Source organism: Gavialis gangeticus, unplaced genomic scaffold (assembly GCF_001723915.1).
Source record: "Gavialis gangeticus isolate Ggan-Ray unplaced genomic scaffold, GavGan_comp1, whole genome shotgun sequence".
Lineage (NCBI taxonomy): Eukaryota > Metazoa > Chordata > Crocodylia > Gavialidae > Gavialis > Gavialis gangeticus.
Window position 1 is genome coordinate 23,498,786 of NW_017728993.1, and position 11,925 is coordinate 23,510,710.

Here is an 11,925-nt window from a genome sequence, read left to right on the forward strand (position 1 = left end):
CCCGATGATTGTAACAGCAGGGCATTTGCAGAACCCTCACTTCACCTGCTTTTACCTGTAGCAGATGTTGGTGTTTCTGGCTTTTTGCCTTGTGTGTGAAAGAGCTTGATATGGCGATTTTAGGGAAGCCTCGGGTCAAGAATAACCTTTGAATGTGGGAGGCCCGGGAGGTCCCTTCCGGCTCTGAGTTCCCATGAGGAACAAGAACATGACCCATAATAAAACCAACCAGCTCAGTTTATGTTGACCTTTATTTGATCTCAGCAGCATTTTTTTGTTCGTATTTCAAAACCGCGGATGTTGATTTAGGGTCCAAGTGAATTTGCAATATCATGACAAGACCCCCTAACAGCACTGAACAAAGGGAGTTTATTTGGAAGGCTGTGCTGTAGTCCTTGCTTTCTGGTTGTTAGGGTCAGTGTTATCCTTCCTTGAGAGGAGCCAGATAACTGATATATTGGCACCTGCAGTCATCAGTGGTTTAGCAGGAAGCTCCCCCACTGCCCTCGATTATGACCACTGGGTTATTGTTTGTATTGCAATGTGGCCTGTTGGCAACCACAGCCTCTTTGAGCTAGCTGCCGACAACACAGGGGGAGACAACCCCCACCCCAAGAAGCTTGTAGTCTCAATAGAGAAGCCAGACAAGGCAGAACAGACCCACAGGGAGAGGAAGGGACAGTTTTAGGTCTCCCGGCAGCACAGCCAAGACGAGAGCCGAAGTCTGTGAGTTGTGATGCATGCTCCGTCTGTGGCCTGAGCTGCTCTGCTCGGTTAGAGCTTGTGTGCGCTTCACAAACTAAATCTGAGATGAGATTGTGTAACATAGAGGGATGAAGCACCAGAGGGCAAATAAGGAACTATCTGTCACAAATTAAACAGCTTCAAGGGCGCGTCTACACCTTCATTCGGCACATTAAGTTTAGTACTTGCATAACCAAGTACTAAATTAATGCGCAGTAACTAGTGCTACTGCGGAGGAGCACCGGTGCATGGGTTTTTACAGATGATGACTGTTCAGTAGCCTACTGCTACTACGCAGTAGCGTATTAGCATGGGTTTTGCCCGGCACGCTAGTGCACAGTGTTATTAGGCTACTGCGCAGTTAACGTCTTGTGTAGACGCGCCCCAAGAGAACCAGCATCCCAAACCACCTCTGCTAGAAGTGCACGGTCAGACCCTAACAGTGTTTCGTGTAGTCCTCCAGCTGGCTGAAACTTCACCTTAACAGCACATGGTGTTTTATCTGTTTTTCTTTTCCCTGTGCAGAAAGAAATGACGGAAAGGATTTGCCACTGAAGGGTTTCCTGAAGAGTATTTGGCCTGCGTCACACCAAACCAACTTGCAATGGGATGTTGGGACAATCTGTCTCGAAGGACTGGCACTGGGGATTTGAAATTTATAGAAATATGTACTGTATAAAAGCCATATTATGGCCTGGGCAAAATCCTGAATAATATTAGGAGTTGCTGAACACAGTTGAAAGACATCCCAGTGTCTATGGACTTACTGTTTTTAGAGAACTAGTGGCTCGAATGGAATAAGATATCTTATACATGCCCATATTGTGGACTGCTCCCTGAGCCCCATGATGTCCTTCAAGTCCTTTCAACCACCCCTTTTTATCATGCTGCAGTGTCCTCAGCTTTATAAGGATCTCCTTAAACTCCGACGCTGAGCCTGGAGAGTGAAATATGTAGCTAAGTGCCGGGTATCAATGATGCCTGCCCAGAGTATTAATGCCTATTGAATAAGCACCAGTCCCAGCATGCACTAGGCTTGCTGTCAAATTTGAGATGCAATTTCTGCAATTGGTCTCTTCTTTGGTGGAGCCAAAGACCTGGTCAGAAATGTGAAGATGTCCCCGGGGCAATATAAAGCCATTCTCCAGCCACAAAAGCTACCTTGCTCCTGTGGAAGATTCGAGCCTTTCTTCAGGCCCCTATCAAGTTTGCTGTTCCCAGTGCCTGACCCAGAGCCACTTCTTTCTCTCCTTCACCGGGGATGACCCTTGTGCAGCCTTTGGGATCCCCCCGTCAGGGCTGTTTCCAGGGACAAAGGTCTGAAACTTGGAGACGAGCCCAGCATTGTCCCTGTATCGATGCTGTGCACTTCAACTAGGGGTGCCAGCCTTTTCCCCGGTGAGCTCTCCATGTATAAGTAGTTTAAAAGTGCCTACTTATCGCACCCAATTAAAAAACAGTGTACATCATCTTATTCATCTAAGTTGCATGCCCCCGGGGAATACTGCTTTGCTTCTGGCAGTAGCTTTCTCTTTCAGTGTTGAAATGATAGGTGTGGTTTTAAAACCAACTGCTCACCATTAGTTCTTCTTCAGTAGCTTCAGCATCTGCATTGCTCATCTTACAGGTGAACCTTTCATCTTGCTCATCTCCCTGAGCCGCGTTCAACAACCCACATGGGAGTGGGAACTTGGTTTCTCAAACTCAAGCCCTGGGCCTGGTTTCCTCTGCTCACACTGAGGTGAAAATGGTCTTTCTCTCCTGACCTCCCTTGAATTAGCCCTAACTCAAGCTGGTGTCAGTCGGAAGAGAATTAGTTCTTGTGTGTCCATTATATAGTGTGTCACCTGGCAACTTACTCCCTGGCGCCTGAGGCCAAAGAAATGCAGCTTCATTTTTTTCCAGAGACACGTTAGCTCCAGTGTGCTGTGGCTTGTTTAAACAACGGGCTAAAGACAGCATCGCTCGCAAGATACTGAGGGCAAAATCTTGGAGACGTGACTCAATATGCCTTCCCTTGCTGAACTTACCTGGGACCCTGAGAAAGGAAGGAGGGAGCATGGAGAAGAAACCCCAGGACCTGACTTGTAGAAAGGCAGAGAGAGCCAGAGAGGTGTAGAATCGAGATCATGGACCACGTGCAGTGCTGCCAGGAGTAGCACGATGCTTTTGACTTTCATGCAGCTGCTCCCACTAATGGAAACACATCTGGCTCGACGCTTGGGTGACCATCTCCTTTCTGCAGTGGGTTCTGCAATAAACTGAAGATGCAAGACCGCCGCCTCGCAGCACGCAAACATCTGAAGTCACGCAGGAGCTTCCTCACCGGCACCCAACTTCTTGATGCCACACCAAGGAGACACGACTACAGATGTGGAATGAGAGGCTGAAGAAAACACCTGACAGTGGAAAAATGGACACTCCAGTGGCCGAGTCCTTGCCACCGGGGCGGATGAACCGTGGTCCAGGCGGTGATGTCTCAACCGTACCTGTGTACCGGAGGTGGATGCTCCAAGGAACCAGTGAAGAAGTGGGGTTATGCCACTGGTTCAACCACCTGTGACTGCGGCACGGAGCCTCAGACTATGCATCACCTGTTGCAATGCCCGCTGCTTGAAGGCACGTGTACGGTGAAAGACCTCATGAAATACAATACACGAGCACACGCATATGTAATGCAATGGCCAAACGTGGTGTAAGAGACACAAGAAGTGGATTGTTGCCCCATCAGCAGATCTCAGCCCACCTGGGACTTCCCAGGTGTCACTTTACCTTGGCCACGTGGCATCCCTTTGCATAAGGAGCCAGTAAAGACCTTCTGGGCTTAGAGGCACACATCCCAGCTCCGTGAGCTGATGGAGCAACTCAGCTATGCCTGTGGCGGACAGGGGAGAGATCCTGAATCCACCCCGTAGAGAGTAGCAGTCCACAAACATGAACCAGATCATTCCATTATTTTCATCCTTTTTGAAATAAGAAGTATATATTAAATGCCTAGTCGGAAGAGTTCATTTCACTCCCTAGCAATAACTGTAGCAGAGATATGCATGGGTATGATCAGAGCCTAGTACGTGTGCGTGTATTTGTGTGCGTGTGCATGTGTGTGTAACATGCCAGTGGTCTCAGATAGCCTGCCCTTCAAGGGCAGGGGCTATGTGCCCGTACATGCAGGCTAGAAGCCCTGGCACAAAGGAGCATGGCAGCTCCTGTGTGCCCAGCCAGTTCTGTAGTCCCATCTTCTTGCCATCTCGGCTGTAGTGCTGAGTCTTTTGTATGATGTCCATACCCCATTTTTCAACCCATTTTTGTTCTGTGTGTGGGCCTCAGAGCCTGCAACATCATTCTGAGTCTAGGGACTGACCACAGCCCTGCCACTGAAAAGAAAACTCAGTTAAAACTGCTCGTGCTTCTCAGATTTTGTCTTAAGACCACAGAAAGTTTCCTCACAAAGCCTTAAATCAGCCTGCAATCCAGATCCAGGTTCGCTGCAAAGACGTCTCTGAACAAAGACTGTACTTTAAGGGCTTGAAGCTGTGAGTGCAAGGTCTGCAGCACCTTCTTTTGGTATCAGTGGGCACTGAGAGCTGGCTGACCTCCGGTGTTTCCAAAACTTTCCAAGCCAGCCAGCTGTCAGTGGCGGCAAACCCTGAATCAGTCTTCACACTTTTTTTTTTTATGTATAAGTTAATGGTTTAATAACTTCCATATACAGAACCAAATTCACTGCTGGTGCTGCTTCCCTGAATGTGTTCCCAATGGAGCAAGTGATTGTTGATTGAATGCATTTAAGTAAAATGTTCCCCACCATCCCACTATTTTCAATGTCTTGCAAATCTTTACTGGGTTTACAGGGTTCAAAGCCAACAGACCACTTTTTCAGCATAGGATATGGACAATCATAACTGCGTTATTCCATACCAGTGGACTGCTCCATCTCTACAAGAGCCATTTTTTCTCCCAGGAAATGGATCTCCTCCTTCTACTCAATGAAGGGAACTTCACAGTGTTTCCAAGGCATATTTAAAATGGTCCGGACTAAGCAAGAGTTAGTCCTGGGAACAGACTGCTGCTAACCAGGCCAGTATCAGGTTTGCACTTCTTATCGGGATTTTTTTCCTACTTTGTGTATACCAGCATATCCCTCCTAGCCCATGGAGGATTTGCCATGGAGGATGGACCAGCCCTTGGAGGATTTGCAGCATACGCAACAGATGAAGGATTTGCAGAAGGAAATCTGGTGGAGTAGCAAGACATGACTCACCTTCCTATTGCTGCTACAGAAAGATTAGCAGAGTAATTTTATGTTCTCTATATTATCGGGGGCTACTTTACATCAAGATTTTCAGGTTCTGTGTTTTAGCATCCCAGGATTGTGCCATCAGAGGAGCATTGCGTCTTGTGAAGACACGCACCACATGACAAGGTTTATAGTCTATGTCGGTTCTCCCCCATTGATGGGGGGAGCTGCCTACCTTCCTGTACCCTGTAGTCTTGATCCTAAATGAAGGCAGGCAATCCTAAGGGAACAGCAGTCAGCATTTCTGATATGCTTCTTTGCTTTAGAGAAGCAGATACCACTATGAGACACTGTCACCTCACTGTGATCAACTCATGTGCTTTGATGGCTTTTAGCATGTAAACTCTAATGGACCAGTGAGCTCACACTTGAGACTTTCTCTTAAGTGCTTGGAGAACCTATTAACTAGCCTTGTGTCCCATTGTCTTAATGTTACTGTGTGTCTTTGTCTGACAATTGCCTACCTCTTGTCTTCTTGACAAGAAGGAAAGTGCTTTTTTTTCTGTTTAAAAAAAGAAATGATCTGAGCCACAGTATAGTCATATATGTGTTTTCCAGCATTTTTTTCTATAAAGGTTTTGTATAGTATATAATATTGATATTTATATCAGGTGCTGTACTAAGTTTTGGCTTTGAAATGTCAGTGTTCAAGCCAGGAGAAATGTGCACCAGCTTTCTTTGTGCTCAAAGCACTCCATTTGTTGTGAATGTCTCTTTAAAAAAAAAAATCTCACCTGCCAAATATATATATTTTTACAAAGAGCAAAAAAATGGGACAACAAGTGCCACTCCAATATTTGTTGCGCCTGTAAGAACTGGTAGGATTCCAAGTGTTTTCATCTGTTACTAATTAAAGAACCATCAATGAAAAGAAACCAAGAAATCGGCGTCTTCCGTTCTTTACTGATTAACTTCCAACAATGAGGCCATCATCATCAGGTTCGGTGGTTCTGCGAAGTTCTCTTGAAGAATTGGGTCTTCCTCTAGCATGGGTTGTAACTGTTTGAGGATTTTCCATATAGGTTCCAGGGAGGGATGGTATGGCATAATCCATCCAGGAAGAGTACAAAAGGAAGATATGGCATATCCCATCCTTTGGAAGAGTGCAAAACAACCGTGGATGCTCCCTCTGCCGGAAGAAAGGTGTTTGCACCCGAAAGCTTGCAAATAATTTTTCCAGCTATTTTAGTTGGTCTTATAAAAGATATCAGATTTACCCAAAGCACCCTGTCTAACTGAGGTGTAAGGGCTTTTAGCCCTATATCTTATTTAAAACGAATGGAAGAGTTACCGCTGGGTCCTGATCTTTCTCTCACCTCTCTGTAAGTCCAGAGCATCCCAGGGGAGTTTACCCAGCTAAGGCGGGCCTCTTCCATCAGTGAGAACGATCTATCCAGATTTTGTCTTGCTTTCTCATTTTATAAAGCACATCACCATCTCTAGATGAAAAGGGCCGCAAAGTATTACTTAACTTCATGCATTTAGCCACATTTACGTGGCCTGGTTTCAGCACGGTCCAGTCCCTCTCTATGCTGCTTACGTTAACAATGTTGTAACCAGGTTAGGAAGCAGTGTCACGAGAGCAGGTTGCATGACTGGCTGTTGTTTCTAATGACATCAAGGTTGTCTCCAAAGGCCCTATATTTTTTTTTTCCTATATTCCACTGGATGTAGCTGAGAAGAGATAGGTGTGAACGTTGATAATTGATCTTCTCATCTAAAGTGCTATCAAGATTTATTTCTGAAATCAGGGCTGTCCAACTTCTAAGACCCCAGGGGGCTACACTCAGTGTAGATGCTCCCCTCACCCACTGCTGCAGTATGTGGGCACAATCCCCACCACTTGCATGTGGCCCCAATCCCACCCTTTCCCCTAGGTGAAGCCCTGTACTCACTCTTGGCCTCCTGCATTGTCCCATCCCCTGGGACAAAGCGGCAGCCATCGGGAGAGGAAGGAGCCTGGAGACTGCAATGGAGGGGAGCAAGAGCTGGGTGAGATCCTGAGGGCTACACATTAACCTCTTGATTATGCTTGTCTGTGATTTTCATGTGTTGCTGATTATCATTATCGTCATGCTACTCTCGATGGAAAAATGTGTGAGCGGTCTGACCATCCATGCAGTCCTTGTCCCTTTGAGCTGATGCATGTATTATAGTATGGATAAAAATGCTCTTGTAAAAGGAAAAGGCAGAAAGAATTCAGGTTCCCTTTTGCAAGTGATAAACTTGGGGCCTGATCCGGCAAAGGCTGACCCATGGGCTTAAATCTGCACGTGGTGAATCGTCTCATGGCACTGAACCTGCCCTATTCCTGTGCTCCAAGCTAAGGGCGTGTGCAAGTCTTTGTAGGATCGGGAGCTAGCATTGCATTGGTCTGACTGTAGGAGGTTGGCGGCACATTTGCAGTTCCCATAAAGAAAACTATGAGTAGAGAGAGTTAGCCATGTCCGCTAGAAGCCAGGGAGAAGGCAAGGTAGCACCTTCGAGACAAACTGGTTCATTGAAGCCTAAGCTTTCTCCTTCATCACTGTTATGGATGGACTTGCCAAAAGGCAGGGCTCGAAATAAGTGGGAATTTAAATATAAAGGACAGGGGAAAGAGTACTGCTGAGAGGCACAGTGGGAGGCTGGTAGGTCAATAGGGATACACAAAGCAGTTAACCCCTTGATGGGATACGAATCCAGAGTCTGTTGAGACCATACTTAACATAATCCAGTCTGTGGGCCCTATGAGGCTGTTAGCCAGGGAGGACTGTCTTCAGGCCAGCTTCAGTTCTTGAACCCACCTTCACCTCTCTCAGCAGTGCTCCCATCCTCTGTCCTTTGTACTTCTGCAAGCCATCCATAGCATCTGACAAAACAGGCTATGAAAATCCGTGCCTCTCTGAAACAGTTACTCTAAGGTTCGCTATCTTCCTGCCCTACCTTCTGTCAAAAAAGAAAACTGAACAGCCATTTTTCCAGGCCTGTAGAAAAATATCTGTATTTTTCTTTATTCCCCTTTTAGTAATGAGAAGCTGGTATGTACCTGGAGTAACAGGATTGATGTCAAGAGAGTTGCCTGGGATTCACACCAGAGGAACACAGGAGAAATCACTTGGCTTTAGATTCAGCAAAGACAGGTGTAGAGTCAAAAGTTTGGGGTCAGGGAGTCAAAGGTTTCAAGCATGCATCTAGGCACCCGGAGTTTCAATCCGTGCAGGGATGTGGATTCCCTGCAAGACATTTGGGTGAATCTGAAGTTCTCAAGGCCACGTTGAGCAAATGAATGCTACATCGCTAAAAAAGTCAGAGTAGCTTCCTACTTTCTGTTTGTGGCACGGATCGAGGATGAGATGGGGCCACAGGTGGGCAAGGATCAGTCATGCTACTGTAGATGTGAAGAGCCTTCAGCCGTGAGCCTAACCTTGTGCGTGTGGGCGAGTCATTCTCACAGAGGGATTTTTACAATCAACTTGCACCCTGGGAGGTTGTCCCAATTATTTTATGAGATGCTATTTTGCTTTTCTTCTGTGTGTTGCTGCTAATCCCATGGGGCCTGTGAGTGTTTCCCACTGCTCGGTTTTCCCAGTGACTACACACATTTCACCACTGGCCTATTGCGAGAAGCTGTAGCTTGAGGGCTATGCATTTTGCAGCTGAGGATGCCAGCTCTGATTTTAGTTTACAGTCTTGGACTCTGCAGACCAGATGGCCTCCACAGCTCATTAGAGCTACATCAGAGCTCATGCGGCAGCACAGTGCTTTATTTCAGCATGGGATTGTTCCCGGCTTTTTATCTGAATGGACAAAGCTGTGACATCGGTATCAGCCCTGTAAATCATGGCTGTCTCTCCTGTTATCGTAGCATTCGAGCTTTCATAGTCTTCTTACAGACAAGGTCCTTTGGGTGAATCCGATATCTTTTATTAGACCAACTTAAGTTTAGACCAACTTATTAGACCAACTTAAGTTGATCTAATAAAAGATATCAGATTCACCCAAAGGACCTTATCTGCCTAGGTCCTTAGACCAACATGGCTACAACCTACACCCCTGGCTTTTTACTACATTTATGTATGAAGAGCTAGGGGTGTAAGGAGCAGAAAGCACTGATGAATCCTGTTCAGCACTGGTGAGGCCACATCTGGAGTCCTGTGTCCAGTTTTGCCCCCCGCACAGAAAGGATGTGGACACATTGGAGAGAGCCCAGCAGAGGACAATGAAAATAGTTTGGGGGCTGGGGGACATGACTGGTTTCATAGTTGGTCGGGTCAGAAGTGACCTGAGCAGATCATCAAGTCCGACCCCCTGCCATGGCAGGAAAGAGTACTGGGGTCAAACGACCCCGGCTAGGTGATTATCCAGCCTTGTCTTAAAGCCCCCCAGGGTAGGAGCCAGCACCACTTCTCTTGGAAGTTGGTCCCAGATCCTAGCCGCCCTGACTGTGAAGTGGCGCCTCCTGATGTCTAGCCTCGATCTCCCCTCTGGCAGCTTGTGACCGTTATTCCTGGTCACTCCTGGCAGTGCTCGGGGGAACAGGGACTCCCCCAATGCCTGCTGGTCCCCTCTGACTAGTTTGTAATGGGTCTGCTTACAGATTCACAGGAATTTGGGGCTGGAAGGGACCTCGTGAGCTCATCGGGTCCAGCCCCCCTGCTCCGGGCAGCAAAGACTACAGGGGTCAAATCACCCCAGCAAGGTGTGCGTCCCATCTCCTTGGGAAGATCTCTAAGGTAGGTGCCTGCAACACCTCCGCTGGGAGCTTATTCCAGAGTCTGCTCACATGTGCCACAAAGAAGTTTTTCCTTATATCCAGTCTGAAATTTTCTTCTAGGAGTTTATAGCTGTTGTTCCTTGTTTTCCCCTGGGGCGCTTTGTTTGCCTATCTCCCAATGCTCTCCCCTGATATATTTGTAAGCTGCCACCAAATCCCCTCCTGGAAGTCTTCTGTTTTCTAGGCTGAACAGTCCCATATCTGTCAGCCTGTCCTCATATGGCTTACTCTTCAGGCCTCGAATCATACACGTGGCTCTTCTCTAGACTCTCTTGAGCTTTTCCACATCCTCCTTGAAGTGCGGCACCCCGAACTGGATGCGGTGCTCCAGCTGCAGCCTCACCAATGCTGAGTAGAGCGGGAGAATAACATCCTTAGTTTTGCTTGAGATGCGATCAGTTGATGCATGCCAGTATATTGTTTGCTCTGCTAACTGTAGCATCACACTGGTGGCTCGTATTCATTTGATGGCCAATTCTGACCCACAGGTCCCTTTCAGACGTGGCACCACTGAGCCTGTAAGTTTGCTGTGAATTTTTCCTCCCCAGACAGAGCATTTTACACTGCTCAGTGTTGAACTGCATCTGGTTCTGGTCCACCCAGCTAACTAATCGTGTCTATGTCTACCTGGATCGTCAGCCTACCTGTACTTCCCCACAGCTTGGTGTCATCGGTGAACTTTGCCAGCGTGCGTTTCACCCCCGCATCCAGATCATTGATGGCGATGTTGAAAAGCACCGGTCCCGAGTACCAAATCCCGGAGGACCCCACTGGCTACCTTCCGCCAAGTCGACACAGATCCACTATTTAATGACACACGCCTGTTATTAAATAAAAGCAAGGGAAAATGCAACCATGATGGATTTGGAGCTAGCAAGAGAGTTAAAATTCCAGCTTTGAAAGGGCTGACATTTACTGCCTTGGCAGAGGGATGGAAAGACTGGTTTTATAAAGCCGTAACATCTGCTGCAGTCAGTAGAAGCTCATCAGCTCAGCCTTACAGTGCAGGAATTGGCAGCTGATTAGCTTTTGCTCCTACCAGTGAGCAAACCAGAAGTCAGTGGGAATTCAGAAAGGAAAAAAGAGGGTCTAATTAAATTAGCAGTAAAGAAAGAGGGAAACTATTACAAGGGAAGAAGCTTGCATCTTGTCATTTTTAAACGCGCCGCTCCTGTGTTGTTTCATTGACGTGGCTGGCTTGTGTTTTTCTGAGTGAGGCGCACATAATTATGCTGGGCAATTTGGTGTAGGGTGACGGTCAGGCTGCTATCTTGCCTTGGGGCTTTTCAGCTTAGTAGCTAGGAGCCGTTGTAACTTATATCTGAGCATCCGTATGTGCCCATCAGATGACTGAGCAAGCACAACACGGTGTAATAGCTAATAGGTCTGCTCCAAATGAGAGGATCTTTATACGAAGTGCTACTTGGCAAAGCACAGGTGGCTTTGTAAAACCATTTGTGAAGGAGAGAGAAATGTTCTCATTAGATCCAGAATTTTCCATCTTTAAATAAAATCTTCCAGGTTTTCGGGAACATATTTTCGCTTCCCTTTTGTTCTCCTTTCCTTTGACCTTTTTCCACTGGCGAAAAAGGGAGAAGTTTATGGGGGGGGTTAAAGAGCATTTTACCAAAACAATTGCTTTTAAAAGTCATAAGGTCATAGAAAAAGGAGGGTGGGAAGGGACCTCAGGAGGTCACATCTAGTCCAACCCGCTGCTCAGAGCTGGACCAGCCCCAACTACATCATCCCAGACAAGGTCTTCAAAACCTCCAAGGATGGAGACTCCACCACTTCTGGGGAACCTGCTCCAGTGCTTTACTACCCTGAAGTGAGAGAATTTTTCCTAATATCTCACCTAAATTTCCCTTGCTGCAACTTGGTTATTCAAAATATTTCAAATAATTTATTTTCCTAAAGCACAAAAAAAACCCCCGACACTAAATATTTTTTGTGCAAGTTTTCATGCTCGGAGATGAATTTTCCGTCAAAGTTTTGGTGGAAGAGTTTTCATCCAACTCGAAAAGGCTTCCTGTGTGACCTCAGCTTGGTTGCTTAGAGCTATGTCCCCAAAGAAACTATGGGATTACCATGCTGAGCATATATTACCTAACCAGACTGCTGCTCGGTG

The 11,925-nt window shown here is 46.8% G+C and overlaps 1 protein-coding gene across 1 annotated transcript in view; it reads left to right on the forward strand.

The window, feature by feature from the left end:
* Nucleotides 1–4,413, forward strand: part of MOB3C (MOB kinase activator 3C) — an 86,591-nt gene extending 82,178 nt beyond the window's left edge. The window contains exon 4 of the mRNA XM_019501361.1: nucleotides 1,270–4,413. Within this exon, the coding sequence (XP_019356906.1) occupies nucleotides 1,270–1,299 (30 nt within the window). The 3' untranslated portion in view covers nucleotides 1,300–4,413. The remainder of the gene's footprint in view (nucleotides 1–1,269) is intronic.
* The last annotated feature ends 7,512 nt before the right edge of the window (nucleotides 4,414–11,925 follow it).